Raw genomic sequence first — 16,454 nt, 5'->3', positions numbered from 1 at the left:
GTGTGTGTGTGTGTGTGTGTGTGTGTGTGTGTGTGTGTGTGTGTGTGTGTGTGTGTGTGTGTGTGTGTGTGTGTGTGTGTGTGTGTGTGTGTGTGTGTGTGTGTGTGTGTGTGTGTGTGTGTGTGTGTGTGCGTGTGTGTGTGTGTGCGTGCGTGCGTGCGTGCGTGCGTGCGTGCGTGCGTGCGTGCGTGCGTGCGTGCGTGCGTGCGTGCGTGCGTGCGTGCGTGCGTGCGTGCGTGCGTGCGTGCGTGCGTGCGTGTGCGTGATCGGCGCTCTTCACCTGTGTGTGTGTGAGTGTGTGTGTGTGTGTTCGGCACTCTTCACCTGTGTGTGTGTGTGTGTGTGTGTGTGTGTGTGTGTGTGTGTGTGTGTGTGTGTGTGTGTGTGTGTGTGTGTGTGTGTGTGTGTGTGTGTGTGTGTGTGTGTGTGTGTGTGTGTGTGTGTGTGTGTGTGTGTGTGTGTGTGTGTGTGTGTGTGTGTGTGTGTGTGTGTGTGTGTGAGATTGGCGCTCTTCACCTGTGTGTGTGTGTTTCCAGGCAGGTGTTCAAAGACGCTCAGGGCAGCCTGGACATGGACGGGAAGTTTTCCCCCCTCTACCGCCAGGACAGCGGCAAGATCACCTCGGATGACATCATCAAGCTGCTGGCCGACATCAGGAAGTGAGTGGCGGCTCCCGGTGTCCGCCGCCGCCGCCGCCGCCAACCCTTCATTTGAAACCTCTCGCTCTTGTCTCGTCAGACCCGAGAAGAGCAAACTGCAGACGATCCCCGGGCAGCTGAACGTCACCATCGAATGCGTCCCGCCGGACTTCTCAAGTACGCTGCGCTATACGATCACGTTACATAAGCAAAGTAAACAAGTGGAAAAAGAGCCAGAGGTTCACGTTTTTCCATAAATCCATTGCAATGGCATCAATTGTATTATTTATACAGGGAAGGAAATGTTTTAGGTCTTAATTCCAATGTTCCCTTCTTTTATTCACATTTTGTCTCGCGTGTGAAAACGGAAACATTCTTTTAGCAGGCCTGTAATTCTTGACGACTGAATGAAATACTTGATTGGGCGTTAAAAGAAAAACTGAACGGAAGGCGTCTGCTCCTCTAACCCCTCTCCCAGACACGGTCACGTCCTCCTACATTCCCGTCAAGCCCTTCGAGGACGCCTGCGACCGCGTGTCGGTGGAGGTGGAGGAGTTCCTCCCCGACGAGGCCAAGTACAACTACCCCTTCACCACCTACAAGAACCAGCTGTACGTCTACCCGCTGCAGCTCAAGTACGACAACCAGAAGACCTTCACCAAGGTGCGGCGCTCTGCGGCGATCGGGGGGGGGGGGGGGACTCTGGGGCTCCGGGCTCTGCACCGCCTGACGCCGCTGATTCCTTATTTCCCTCCACCTTCAGGCCAGGAACATCGCCGTCTGCATCCAGTTCCGAGATTCGGACGACGAGGGGACGAGCCCTCTGAAGGTGAGTTGGGGGGGGAAACTTGAAACTGAAACCCTCAATTCCTCAATTCCATGATCGGTCATAAGACGCCCATTGACATGTTCAGGAGTGGAGGATTAAAACGCGGCTAAAAGTTGACTTTTTTATGAATTTATAGTCCGTTTGGAGAAAAAAAAACCATTCCTAAGCACACAAAGCTCGTGGAAAGTGGAAAGCAGACCATAAAAAAACATTATATTGCACTAAATATCATTAAAAACTCCTTTGACTAGGCAGGATTTTTTCACTGTTTCAATTCCGAAGCTTTCACAATCATATTGTTTCATCCTGGTGGTGTCCTGTTTTTATTTTAATCAGAGAAGTCCTGTGTTTTTGATTTATTAAGGTTAGTTTTAGAAACAAGACCATATACGGATGCCTCGTGAAGGGTTAAACGGCGTCCCACAGGATTCTGTCCTGGGCCCAATACTGTTTTTTTCTTTTCTTCTCCCCACTTGTGTTTGGAGTTCGGAGAGAAATTCGAAGCCGTCATCGAGAAGTCGGCCTCTTGATAAACAACTTAAATCCACCGGTACAGAAGAATACATTTTTGTTTTAATGTGAATTATTCAACGACTAGAACAAGACGATCAACAGACGAGTCCTCCAGCGATGGACTGACGACAAACTGCTTATTACTGCTCGTGGTAGAACGTAATGAACGGTCACCCCTCCCTCCCCCCCCCCCCCCCCCCCCCGGCCACACATGTCAAATATCTGCGGTTGGAAATCGTGGCCACAGCCGATTATTTTTTCTCCTCGCTTTTTCCAGAGCGAGGTGGTAAAAATCAGGAATCCGCCGCTCTTTGCCCGCCGCGAGTGAATCCAGACGGACGCGGTTTTGCGCGTGTCGTCGTCCGCGCGGCGACCGGGCCGGGGCGCCGAGCGGCTGGGTCGCGCGGCGTTTTAAAAGTGACAGACGGAAGGTTGTACGGAGAAGCGGCAGATGTTAATCGGCGGAAGCCGGTGGAAAGATCGTGAGATCAGAGAGGTCGGGGAAAGTTCACATGACGCTGGAAAGAAACGGATTGAAGTCGGCGTCGCCGAAGGGGCTTCTGGGTAATGGAATCAGTTTGCTGGAAAGACACTGGAAGGTCTGCAGATCGTTTGACTGACGGGATCTGACTTGAGGGGAAAAAACGAGCCTGCAAGAAAGCGGCGAAAGAACAAAACGAGTCGTTGCACGTTTGAAACATTGATATCCTGCAGAGATTCTCGAGGTCCTTATGAGACGCTGCTGTCGGGAGGAGGCGTGTACCAACAGGCTCCATCAGTCAGATAACCCCCCCCCCCCCCCCCCCCCAGGTAATCTGGACCCCCATTCAGGGTCCCTGGATGTGTTGTTTGTCTTGTCAGCTGCACATTTTCTCACAGAGCTGCTTCCGTTCCTCCTCGGACAAATCTCTCCCACTTTTTTTTTTTTTATTTTTTTTTTTTAAATTTCTGACTGTGACTCCCCGTCGGCCTCCTTCCTCTGGCCGGATCTGCTCATTATCCGCTCGTTACAGGCGACTGCGTTCGCCGGCGTCCTCATTAGAGCGCCGCCGCCACCGGAGCCGGGTCGAGACCGTTCGCCTTTCCACTCCGTCGAATCCTCTCACGTTCAAAAACATCCCGGCCTGCTCCTGCGAAGTGAAGAAGTGGCTCTTTGAAAAGTTCAGAAATCTTTATTTTGGTCCGCCAAAACAGTTGAATCGGACAAACGGATGACGCCAGACACATGGATCAGTCCGTGTTTAGTTTTATAAAGCACCTTTTATGGAAAAATACGCAATGGAAAAACATTAACAGGCATAGAAATTGCTCCACACATGAAACACTATTTGTATCAGTGTTTTATTTACTAAATACATGGGAGGACGAGAAAAATGTAAAATAAAAAGCAAAAAGCCAATCAACACTTGATTTATTAAAAAACAAAATAAAAAAGGATATTTGCATAAGAGACAAAAAAAAAGATTACAGAGAAGTATGTGAAATAAATCAATCAATCAATCAAATTTTATTTGTATAGCCCTTTACAATAACCCAGTGGTACCCAAAGTGCTTTACAACAACGCTATAAAATCAATACATTAAGAAATAAATACAAGAATACTACATAAAAACAATAAATAAAACGCAGTGCTGCAGGTTGGTGAAGCCTTCATAAAAACAGAGCATACAGAATCAATACTCTGCCCGAGACAGTTAAAAGCCAACCTAAAGAAATGGGTTTTCAGCTTCGATTTAAAAAGGTGTCGTCGGTTGAATTCCGTCTGACTGACGCGTGGTGGCCTTCCTCTGTCTTTCAGTGCATCTACGGCAAGCCGGGAGACTCCCTCTTCACCGGCAGCAGCTACGCCGCCGTGCTGCACCACAACCAGAGCCCCGAGTTCTACGACGAGGTGGGATCGCCGTCCGAGCTCTGGACCCTCACACCCCACGTTTCACGTTAGGGACACTAAATCCGTCTCGGTGGGGGGGTGGGGGAGGGGGGGGGGATCTCACACACGGCTGGAGCAGTCGAGGTGCGTTGAGGACACTGCTGAGGCGGAGGGGGTCCATATGGCCGTGATATTAGACGGATTAGGGACTTAAGGTGCACACACACACACACACACACACACACACACACACACACACACACACACACACACACACTCACACACGCCACGCGCTTCAGCCTTCACATCCTCAACAATTCGTACCTGTGTCACGGGTCTGCTCTCTCCTCCAGGTGGTTCACCACCTTTAGGTGTGAGCGATGTGCTCTCTGCTGCCCCCTGCTGTACGAAGCATCACCGTCCCTCTGACCTCAACTTATCTACGAATATGGAACCGCTTTTCTGCAATAACGCGACGATCTGGGGCTAATTTTGCATCAAATAACCGGCTATTCTTAAATTATTATTAGTCTTTCTTTTATTGGCGTGATATTTTAGTTTATTTATGATTATTATTATTATATATTCACATCAAAGTACAGCATCTTACATATATTTTCTTTCTCAACCATGTTGACAGTTAGTTGCTGTACAAACTTAAATTTTTTTTAAATTAAATAACATTTTGTATTGCATTATATTTACCACCGTATGCAGAAAAAAATTAAAAGCACACATAGTAAAGAACTAACTTATCTAAATATAATCTGCCTAAATTAAAGTTGGACATTTTTTTTAATATAATAAAAAATGTGAATATGTAGGTGTTTCTTGCGATAACTAAAATTTTGTCAAAAATAATTACAAGAACGTTCACGATTTACTTACTCATTTGTTTATACACCCGTATTATTCTATTTTAATTAAGTTGCTCATTCACTTATATATTTGCTCACGTCATTCTAACTTATTTGATGATTTTGGCGAGGTCGCTGCGGTGAAATTCCGCAAATCATCGAGGATGATTGATTCATAATGATTAAATATCATAAATCTCAAAGTGATCCAGCAGCGGGTTCAGAGTTTGCGGAGCGGCTCGCCGTCTGAAGCTCACGTCTCTCTCTCTCTCCCTCTCTCCCGCTCTCTCTCCCTCCCTCCCCGTCGCTTGGCGCAGGTGAAGCTGGAGCTGCCGGTGCACGTCCACGAGAAGCACCACCTCCTCTTCACCTTCTACCACGTCAGCTGCGAGTCCAGCAGCAAGGCCAGCGGCAAGAAGAGGGACGGAGTGGAGTCTCTGGGTGGGTCTCTCTCTTTACTTTTGTCTAAAAAAAAAAATATCTGTTGTGTAAAATCCTTCATCTACAATATTGCTCACGGTCGGTATTTCATTTTTTTTCATTTTATTATTTATTTCATGCAACAACAGCATTTCATATGAATGAAAAGGAGCAGGAAGAAGTAAAACTTATAATGTTCTGCCTCTTATCAACACAAAATCATTTACAGTTCCAGTTCAGTTCATTTGAGCCGTCACATGTCGTATTTCTGTAACATTGATCATTTAACAAGTTTCTTAAACACATCAATGGATTTAGAAGTTTTAATTTTACAATCAAGACTGTTCCACAGACCGACTCCTTCCATTGAGATACATTTTTCCATTACGGCCGATTGAAACCTGGGTTTTGTTCCTTTCAGTTCATATCTACTTTTTCTCTTGGCGAATCTGTTTTGCAATTTGTTTGGTCAAATTTCCAGATGAGCTTTAAACGTGGTTTTTATTTCGACGTAGGCGACGATGAGCTCCCCCATCTTGGCGGATCGCTTCGGCTTTCGTCACTTCGGTTTCACGTATCGCTGTTATTTTATTTATTTATTTATTTTAATTTAAGGTCGTGCAGATAAACAATACAAAACGGTAAACAATTCCAAGTGATGTGTGAGGAAAAAGGAAATAGTTTGTATGGTAACATAGAAAGGAGCAAAATTGAAATGATCCATTTTGTAGAAATTGAATGAGTTTGTTTTGGAATCGAGGTTCTATTGTCATAAATCCAGGGAGTGTCGACTGAGATTCCATAATAATAATAATAATATAGTCAGACGGCAGATTTTTTTCCATTGATGTCTACTGATATTGTTTTTTGATTTCCAGTTTGTGAGAAATGTTACACTGTTATCGCTGTTATCTTTGTCCCCCGTGTGTCGAGTCTTTCACAGTCTTTGGAAAAAGTCCGGAATGCTTTTCAGTAGAGAGGCGGAGCTTGTCGATTCTGTTTAAAAAAAACAAAGATTCGCTTGCTAAATTTTAAAGAAAACAAAGTCTGAACAGAAGCTTTTTCCTATTTTATTAAACAAACTTGCTTGAATAAATTCAAATTTCATCCACATTTTGGGGAAAAATCTGGAGTCTTTTAAACCAAAAAGTCACCAGACCTGATATGTTTTGCCTTCGTTTCAATCGGGTTGTATTGTGGCAGGGGCGGTTGATGATGATGATGATGATGATGATGACGGTGCGATGTGTTTCAGTGGGCTACTCCTGGATGCCGCTGCTGAAGGACGGCAGGATGCAGTCGCTGGAGCTGCAGATGCCCGTGGCCGCTGCGCTGCCGGCCGGGTATCTCTGTCAAGACGCCAGGAAGGTAGGAAGGAACACTTGGTTACTAAAGTTGTTCATACTGTAAATAATTACCATGTTTTCCAGGTTCAATTCATAATGACGAGGGAGAAAACGAGCTGAAAGTCGATGAAAATGAACCGATACACTCTTTAGATGCTAGATTAAATACTCTAAGTATTAAAGTACTCTGAGTTTAAAGACTCCAAGTCTTTAAACTCAAGAAAAGAGTTTGGAATATTGAATAAAGCTCCCGTGAAACCACTAATAAAGTATTTATCGCAACCTTAAAATTCTTAGATATATGCTAAAAACATTAGCATTCCAAGTAAACAGTAAAAGTTTATTCAACTTTTTTTTTTTATATATAAAAAAGAGAAAATATATGCTTTAATATTGACTTAGTGATTTGAAATTGTAGATTTCTGAGTTTCCAAAAAACCCCAAAACATTGATAAGTAAAATAATTAAGCATTACAATGTAAAATTTACAATTTTTGTCGCGTTACTGATATTCTTGGTTATTTCATGGATTGTACAGGATGGATGCAAATAAGTCCTAAGCCTCTTCCTCTTTGGTGAGAGAGCTTGTTAAAAAAAAAAGTTGTTTTTATGAGAAAGTGTTCAAACGTACCGTCATTCTTTGTGAACTGAATGCACACAATTCAAATTGTATACTGCAGATTGCAACTGAAATAAACCATCAATTTGCACACACATATATATGTATATATGGCTGTCTGCTTGACGTCGTCGTCCCTCTCCCCCCCCCCCCGGCAGTCTCAGCCGGACATCAAGTGGGTTGAGAACGGCAAGGCTCTGTTCAGAGTGAGGACGCGCGTGGCGTCCACCATCTACCCCCAGGACCTCCACCTCCACAAGTTCTTCCAGCACTGCCAGGCGATGAAGACGACGCCGGAGGGCGGCCAGGCCACCGAGCTCGTCAAGTACCTGAAGGCAAGTCGTCTCGCGTCCCACGCGTCCCCCGCGTCTCGCTCCCCTGCCGCTGACCCCCCCTCCCCCCCCTCCTCCTCCCCCCCACAGTGCCTGCACGCCATGGAGACTCAGGTCATCATCACCTTCCTCCCGACGGTCCTGATGCAGCTGTTCCAGGTGCTCGCTGCAGCCACCAAGGAAGCCCACGAGATCGCCGTCAACTCCCTGCGGTCAGTTTGCAAACCGCCTCACCCCTCCCCCGCCGCCGCCGCCACCGCCACCGCCATTCGTGGCGTTTCCAGAGAGTGACCGATCCCTCTGCTCCCACAGCGTCATCATACACATCGTCTCCAGATGTCACGAGGAAGGGCTGGAGAATTACCTGCGCTCCTTCGTCAAGGTAAATAGAGATTTTGAATCATATATCACTATTGGAGTATATAAAAAAAATACAAAATAAATAACCCTTTCAATAAGCTAATAAACTATGAATTAAATATTGGTACTTTTCTTCCTTTAGCAGAATTTATGCTCATATTTTCTTCACATTTAGCAAAAATGGGCAATTATTTGCTTCTTTAATGAGCACAAGTACTTTTTTTAATTTGCTTTTTCTATTTTATTTATTTAAAATGCACAATAGAAATGTAATTTTCTCACATAATTGTCGCTCCGAATCATTTTTGACAAAGAAAAATGTTCAGAATAAAAATGACGAAGGTGAATTAATCCAGTTTAAATTGCGGCGTTGAGTAGAAATCCACACTGAATGTCGATAATTGAATATACACAGTGAAAAAAACTTAAAGTGCAAAACTGTTGAGGATTATAGAGAAAACTTCCATATGGAGGTGAAACTCTTATTTTTCACGAAATAAAACCGACTTCACAGTGAAAATGTCTCCATTTCTGAGCGTGTTCTGAATCTTTTAATGATTTAATGAGCCTCTTTTAATACACGGAACTACAATATATAAATAATTTGATTTAATGACTCATTATAGTGCGTCTCCTGTGTGAGGAAGTCATTTTTTTTTGCCTGTATTAATGTATTAGACCTGGACACACCTTCACAGTTGTATCTTATTTGATTAAAACGTGTGTTTCGTCCTCTCAGTACGTGTTCGTGACCAACAATCCGGCCTCGGGCGGCTCGGTGACGACTCACGAGCTGCTGGCCACCTCGGTCACGGCCGTCCTCAAGCAAACCGCCGATTTCAACACCAGCAACAAGCTGCTCAAGGTGTGTAGTTCCCCGCCGTGGCCAGCAGGAGGCACTGCGCTTCACAACAACCCGCCTGTACAGCAGGGGGGGCGTCAAACTCATTTCAGTTGAGGGGCCACATCCACCCTGACCTGACCTCTGGAGGGCCCAACAAGTCAAACGTCACATGTTAAACTGCAGATATGGACAAATGTCAAAGTCTTTCCTTCTTTTGATCCTTTTGCACGAATTTGCCAGTCTATTCTGAAATATACATATTAAAGGAAATCAGATATTATTATATTTGCAAAAAAAAAAAAACCCTCAGTCACCTGTATCTGGATGTCGTATTTTTATTCAGGATTAAAACAAGTTGTCATCATCTGGAAATTGTTTTGAGTTTACGTGTCTAAAGTATCACTTCACATAAGTTGGACTCGTTGTTTTATTGTGAAAGGCGTTGCGTTATGTGAACCTCCACAGATGCATTAATGTTGAGGGTCAAATTCTGACCAAGGGTGGTTTTGAATGTCATTTTTGGCGATCGAGTGTTTTTAGATCAGCCTCTTGTCAGTTTTCATATTTATACTCTAAAAAAAAAATCACATGGCGGGATTAGAGCCTCTGGTGGGCCGGTTCTGGCCCCCGGGCCGCATGTTTGACACCCCTGCTGTACAGTCATACACAGTTGATTGTTATTATTTTTCTTTTTTCTTTTTTTGGGGTAGTACTCCTGGTTCTTCTTCGACACCATGGCCAAGTCCATGGCTCAGTACCTGCAGGAAGGAAACCGCATGAAGGTCGGTGCCGGGGTTCTGCTTTGTCAAGCAGGTCTTTGCTTTTGGAGCTCTCGTTGGTTGATGTTTTTTTTTTTCTCACTCTGTCGGTCCAGATGCCGCGGGCCCAGCGCTTCCCCGACAGCTTCCACCAGGCGCTCCAGTCCCTGGTCCTGTCCGTCATGCCGCACATCACCATCCGACACATGGAGATCCCCGAGGAGGCTCGCTGCGTCAACCTGGGCCTCGCCAGTTTCATCAAGGTGCCCGTGTGCTGTATTACATTATTTTTGTTTTGATTATTTGGGACTGTGTCGTTCAGTCCGACTCTTGTTATTCCTTCCTCCACACGTGAATATTTTTAAAAAGTCATTAAAAAGCTGTGCAACACATTTTCCAACACCAAAGTGTCAACTTTAAAGTCCTAGTGAAATGTAAAACACTACTTTGCAAAAAAAAAACGATAGTTTGGGTTCTACTTATCAGGTTCCTCCGACTCGGCCCCACCACTGTTGTCGCATAGCAAAGTTATTTGAATTTTGAATCTCCAGCCGAGGAAGTCGGGGGAATCCTTCTTCGTGGGCGTGACGTCAAGAGTTGTGCAGATCTCCATCTGTTGTGTTTATATTGGCTTGCTTCCTCTTAAATATCCACGTTTTAACAGTGTTTTGAAGTTATAGTCGGCGTTTTATGAGCCTCGACGAAAGATTGATGATGATGATGAAATATGGTTAAATTCAGCCTCTTCGTGGTCAAAACTCTGATCCTCCATAATGTAAACACAACGTGGGCGTGTGCACAACTCGTGACGTCACTCTATTATTGTCAGAAGCTCCGCCCAGCAGAGGAAATACCAACGTTTATCGGCTATTTTCTCACAGATTGCCGTGTTTTAACATTTTACCTTCAGCCAGTTAGCATAAAAAAATGTCCCTAGAAGCGACAGCCAGAGTGTTTTGGAGGTCGAATCTTCATTTCACTAGGACTTTAATGATCTCGGGAAGAACTCCGAGATTTTCCAACACAAATGTGTCGAATTTTAAACAAGAAGCCGCTTGTTTTTTTTTTCCCCCCCTGCGTCCTCAGAGGTGTCTGACCGTCATGAACCGAGGCTACGGCTTCAGCCTGGTCAACCACTACATGTGTCACTTCGGCCTTAAGGACCCCAAGGTACGGCGCTTTCACTCACTATTTACCTTGCTGGTAATTAAGTTGAGAATAATATAAATCACTGTTGGAGTATATTAAAAAAACAAAAAAATCCTCACCCTTTCAATAAGCTAATAAACAAATTGATACTTTTCTTCCTTTAGCAGAATTTATGCTCATGTTTTCTTCGCATTTAGCAAAAATGGGAAAATATTTGCTTCTTTAATGAGCACAAGTACTTTTTTTAATCCGCTTTTTGTGTTTTATTTATTTAAAATGCACAAGAGAAACGTCATTGTCGCTTCGAATCAACGTTTTTGAGAAAAAGAAATGTTCAGAATAAGAATGACGAGTTTAAAATGTTGAGTAGAAATCCACACTGAATGTCGATAATTGAATATACACAGTGGATAAAAAACTTCAGAATTGCGAAGAATAAAGTGCAAAACTGTTGAGGATTATAGAGAAAACTTCCATGTCGAGGTGAAACTCTTATTTTTCGCGAAATAAAACTGACTTCACAGTGAAAATATCTCCATTTCTGAGCGTGTTCTGAATCTTTTAATGATTCAATGAGCCTCTTTTAATACACTTGGAACTACAATATATAAATAATTTGATTTAATGACTCATTATAGTGCGTCTCCTGTGTGAGGAAGTCATTTTTTTGCCTGTATTAACGTATTTTCCTCAAAAAAAAAAAAGACCTGGATTTAAAATGCACAAGAGAAACGTAATTTTCTCACATAATTGTCGCTTCGAATCATTTTTGAGAAAAAGAAATGTTCAGAATAAGAATGACGAAGGTGAATTATCCAGTTTAAATTGCGGCGTTGAATAGAAATCCACACTGAGTGTCGATAATTGAATATACACAGTGGATAAAACTTTGAAGAATAAAGTGCAAAACTGTTGAGGATTATAGAGAAAACTTCAATTTCGAAGTGAAACTTATTTTTCGCGAAATAAAACTGACTTCACAGTGAAAATGTCTACATTTCCGAGCGTCTTCTGAATCTTTTAATGATTTAATGAGCCTCTTTTAATACACGGAACTACAATATGTAAATACTTCACAGCGTGTGCTCGCTTTCACTCAGTATTTACCTCGCTGGTAACAGTTTTCTATTTCTGGAGGCGTGGGCGGGTTATTTGACTAACAAAACGGCAAACGCCGGCTGCCGCGGATGTTTTTTTTTTTTCCCAACGTTGTCGTTTGGTCACAGGTGCTGAGCGAGATGAAGTTCGACTTCCTGATGGCGGTTTGTAACCACGAGCACTTCATACCGCTCAACCTGCCCATGGCGTTCGGCCGCACCAAATTGCAGAGAGTGCAAGGTGAGAGACTCCGTCGTCGTGGCGACGGGGGGGGGTCGGTCACCCCTGCTCTGCACGTTTGCGCATGTTTTAGAAACGTCTGGACTCAACGGGCGCAAACGTCACTTTAACCCTTCGATGCACGACCTACCAGTTCCTACACTCGTCAAAAATGACCCCAATTCAAGTCGATGCGTTTTTGCAATATACTGGGTTGTTATTCTTCAAACTCTTTAAAACAAAGAGTTGTAATATTTTCATATTACAGGTATTCCTCATAAAACATGTTTGCGGCATGAGACTATTTGCATTTTAATTTATTTTTTCATTAATTTTAAGACATTGCAGTTTTCGTATCATGAAAACACAAGTGGGGTCAAAAATGACCCCAAGCTGTCAATGAAAAATAAGTTCATAAATGGAGATAATACTTCCATGTACGCTGCTGGGTTAAAACTGACCTCCAGGGTGGTGAGACTGCTGACATCCCGTGTAAGTAGGACTGTCAGAGTTGCTAAGAATTAAAGTTTCATAGACGATTCCATAGGAACTGCTTGGGGTCATTTTTGACCCCACTTGTGTTTTCATGATACGAAAACTGCAATTTCTTAAAATGAATGAAAAAATTAATAAAAATGCAAATGGCGTCGTGTCACAAACATGTTTTTTGAGGAATACCTGGAATATGAATATATTACAACTTTTCATTTTAAAGATGTTGAAGAATAACAACGCGTGGGGTCATTTTTGACCCCACGTGTGCATCGAAGGGTTAAAAGTGACGGCCGCAGTTTGATCCGTCGCTGAGAACGTATTTAAAAACGACGACGGCGTAACTTCCTCACACCAAAAGTCCCCAAAAAAAAACAACAACCCGCTGGAGCGAGTGTTTTTAAAACAGGCGCACACTTGTATTTATACATTTGATGTCAACGTTTTTGAGGCCGGCGGGAGGGAAGTTCAGAAAAAATGGCCGCCAGGGCAGTTTATCAATGGGGGGGGGAAAAAACACAGCGGGTGAGATTCCGTGTCGTCGTGTTGATATTGACGTTATATAACCACTGACCAGCTCTCACATGACCCCCCCTCTCCCTCCCCCCCCCCCTTCCCCCCCACTCGCGTCACTTTTCAAAAACGCCTTCGGCGAGTCGCATCCGTGAAAACTGAAGGCGACCGCGGCGAGAGAACTATCGCGCGGCGGACTGTTTTCCATTATTTTCTCCCGAGTTGTCTTTATTTTCACTCCACCCCTTCTTTGTGTTTGTGTCGTTGTTTTTGTTGTTGTTGTTGTTGTTTTTGTGTGTGTGTGTGTGTGTGTGTGTGTGTGTGTGTGTGTGGTCAGATTTTATTCCGTATGCGACGGAGCTTTTTGGGCCTGTAGGTAGGTGATGCTCACCGCACCGGACTCGCCACGTCGCGTTGCCGACCTGCACTAACCCGCCCGCCGTCACCCCCCCCCCCCCCCCCCCCACCCCCACCCCCCCAGACTGGTTGCTAATGCTGGGCTCCTGTCTTCATGTGCCTGCCGGGGGGGCTTCGTAGAGGAGAGGAGCTTTTCTGCTATGGGAATCAACTGACTCTCTTTTCTTTCCCCTCTGAACAGCAGTTTGGAAATCAATTTTTCTTTCTCTGCCTGTCTGCTTGTTGTAGAGAAATGCCTGCGGGGGGGGGGGGGTGGTGGTGGGGGGGGGGGGGTGATTAAAATACATCTCTGGTTTCTCAGTGGGACGTCGCTCTTGATTCCTATACATCCATCGCTCTTTTCTCTTTCTACGACGAGGAAACAAAAAGCTAATTTACCAGCATTGCAACTTCTTCCTGGTCCACAGACACTTGGAAACCTGTGTGTGTGTGTGTGTGTGTGTGTGTGTGTGTGTGTGTGTGTGTGTGTGTGTGTGTGTGTGTGTGTGTGTGTGTGTGTGTGTGTGTGTGTGTGTGTGTGTGTGTGTGTGTGTGTGTGTGTGTGTGTGCGTGTGCGTGTCTTGACATGGTTTTTCAGTGTTGCACCTCGTGTCACTGGATTCGTCTTGGTTTGCTTTTTTTTTTTCTTTCTCTCTTTCTCTACTCTGCACATATCGAATGTGTGTTTGCTGCTTGTTCGTTTTTTAAATTTTTTTTAATGTGAAGTACATTTTCATTTCCATTTTCGAGACAGGTGATATAGACTAATGTTGATGTGTTAAAGTCATCAACCTGGTGCTTTAATATCCAGTACAAAGATAACCCATCAAAGGTTGAAGCCGGTAGAAGTATGGATAAAGGCATAACAAGACTGGAAATATGATTAAAATACAGCAAAATGGGTTTGAATTCAAAAGTTGTATGATATCAGCTAAACATGCAATAATGTTGACTTGATGAAGGTGATTTGTTCTTCCAGCTCAGTCATTTGGTTAAAATCTTTTCACAGTGTTTGTCAAGATAAATCGCACTTTTCATTCATATTTAAAGTTATTATATTATAAATGTGTAGAACATGCACATACAGTGCATAAAAAACACAATTTGTTGCAGTTCAGTGAGTCTTTATGTGTTATATATTACGTTAGCTTGCGCAATACTGATATGGCGCTGACAATATCTGTATTATCATGTGCCGTTCTGGTCAATATCAAATTGTAAAATGCTCTTTCGTCATAAGATTTTAAAGAACGTTTTCACATGAAATGCAATTAATTCACAAACATTGCATCTTAATCGTCAGCCCAAAACTTCAGAAGCATTAAAAATCCCCCACATCCTAAAGACAACAACATCATGAACATACATGTACGTGTTAATCTCGTATTATTGCGCCACGTGAAATCGTTATCACACGTTTCATGTCCTCGGTAGGAGAATCCATGAAACGTAAGGAGAAAGAAGGAAACCAGAAATAAAATGTGGCTCAGAAACGATCAGAAGAGCAAAGCGCAGAATAATTATAGTAATACTCGACAGTATTATTGCAGGTTTATCTTGTATTGTACTAATATTGTCCACGTGTGGCTGATATTTCACATTTAAGGCAACCAAAAAAATTTTAAAAAGAAGAATTTACAGAATTGGAACAGCAGATTGAAGAAGCTGGAAAATGTCAGCTTGTCGTCTCACTTCTCTAAGTGAATGAAACTCGGGAACGGTTGATGGGTTGTCTTTCACTCCCGCAGGCAGTGGGAGGAGCAAAGTGACGTAAAGATGTAAAGCACAAGTTGAATCCACTTAGTGCTAAATGTCCCTTTTTTTAAAATTTATTTTAATCAGCAGTTCGATTCCTTTCTGCTTGTGGGTGGAGTGCTGGCTTCGGGGAAATAACGCTTACAGTTTGAAATTAGCGCGAATGGCGTCGGCGCCTGCTGACGCGCTGCCGCTTCTCCGCCACAGAGCAGAGCCTGGAGTTCAGCCTGACGGAGGATTACTGCCGGAACCACTTCCTGGTGGGGCTGCTGCTGAGGGAGGTGGCCGAGGCCTTGCAGCAAGGCGCCGAGGTGCGGCAGCTGGCCGTGGGCGCGCTCAAGAACCTCCTCATCAAGCACGCCATGGACGACCGCTACACGGCGTTCAAGGTGAGCTTGAAGTGTGTTTAATATTTGCTTTGTAATGGTTTTCCAGCAATAATATGTAATATATAGTGTCATCGGGGGTTTTTAGCCAATCACAATCAAGGGAGGCTCCTCCCCCCCCCTTTGACTCCTCCCACAATCGGGCAGCTCCGCTCTGGCACATGGCGCCACGAGAGGAAGTACTTCCTCCGCTTCCCAAGATGTGTGGGCGGAGCCAGTCCAGCTCGCACGGACACAGCAGATTCTGAATGCAGCTCCTAGGATCCGATATTGAAATGGAGGGAAAATCAAGGAAAAGCTGGATTTGGGGGCAAAAAAAACTTTGAATATAATGTTTTTGGACCAACGAGACCTTCCGAGTGTCTTTTAAAGGGCCAGTTCACTAAAACCTAGTTTGTGATATGTACCTATTGTACACAGTACTCTTCCTCCTCCTCTTCCTCCATATCAGTCACAAGTTTAACCATATAAATAATGTCATTTGCAACCTGCACTTTGCCGACACGCAAAGCAGTTGCTGTTTGTTTGTGATGCAAATCATCAAGCGTTTTCACTCTGAATCAGCCAATTCACTCCTCAAGTTATTTGCTTAGGGTGTTTTTTTGTCTCTTAATAACGTCCTTTGTCTGCTCAGTGTTGATTATCGCGGTATCGTGTGTCACCCTCCTTCCCGTTCCAGAACCAACAGGCCAGGATCTGTTTGCTGTACATGCCACTCTGCGAGCTGCTGTACCAGAACCTGAAGCAGCTGTCGGCGCAGCCCTACACCTGCAGCCCCGGGCTGGGCCTCAACGTGAGTCCCTGCCAACCAGTTCATTCCAACGTGGGAGGGCAGGAACGCCGTCTACCTTTGCAAATTATTGGAGGCGAATGACGCTCCCACACACTTCCATGCTGCCTTTTTCACTTTTAATACTCTTAATATATTTAACTCCTTGTTTTTCAACTCGAAAGGAGTAAGACTAGCCACTCTTTTTGTATTTTTTTGTTCATTTCCTTTTGCCCAATTCCCTCATTTTGTAGGAATTCTTGCCATCGGCCATCCAGATTGTGCTTCAT

General features: G+C 44.1%; 1 protein-coding gene across 1 annotated transcript in view; it reads left to right on the top strand.

The window, feature by feature from the left end:
• The window catches only part of dock11 (dedicator of cytokinesis 11), a 54,684-nt gene that overhangs the window by 17,131 nt on the left and 21,099 nt on the right, over positions 1–16,454 (top strand). The window contains exons 15-32 of the mRNA XM_080519295.1: positions 537–659; positions 739–815; positions 1,117–1,301; positions 1,402–1,467; positions 3,780–3,872; positions 5,026–5,149; positions 6,384–6,496; positions 7,252–7,428; positions 7,516–7,637; positions 7,738–7,807; positions 8,525–8,650; positions 9,340–9,411; positions 9,504–9,650; positions 10,474–10,557; positions 11,763–11,874; positions 13,196–13,234; positions 15,217–15,398; positions 16,075–16,188. Of these exons, the coding sequence (XP_080375421.1) occupies positions 537–659; positions 739–815; positions 1,117–1,301; positions 1,402–1,467; positions 3,780–3,872; positions 5,026–5,149; positions 6,384–6,496; positions 7,252–7,428; positions 7,516–7,637; positions 7,738–7,807; positions 8,525–8,650; positions 9,340–9,411; positions 9,504–9,650; positions 10,474–10,557; positions 11,763–11,874; positions 13,196–13,234; positions 15,217–15,398; positions 16,075–16,188 (2,026 nt within the window). The remainder of the gene's footprint in view (positions 1–536; positions 660–738; positions 816–1,116; positions 1,302–1,401; positions 1,468–3,779; positions 3,873–5,025; positions 5,150–6,383; positions 6,497–7,251; positions 7,429–7,515; positions 7,638–7,737; positions 7,808–8,524; positions 8,651–9,339; positions 9,412–9,503; positions 9,651–10,473; positions 10,558–11,762; positions 11,875–13,195; positions 13,235–15,216; positions 15,399–16,074; positions 16,189–16,454) is intronic.

The sequence above is a fragment of the Blennius ocellaris genome (genome assembly GCF_963422515.1).
Source record: "Blennius ocellaris genome assembly, chromosome: 23".
Taxonomy (NCBI): domain Eukaryota; kingdom Metazoa; phylum Chordata; class Actinopteri; order Blenniiformes; family Blenniidae; genus Blennius; species Blennius ocellaris.
Note: the sequence above shows the minus strand (reverse complement) of the source record. Positions and strands in the feature narration are given on the sequence as shown.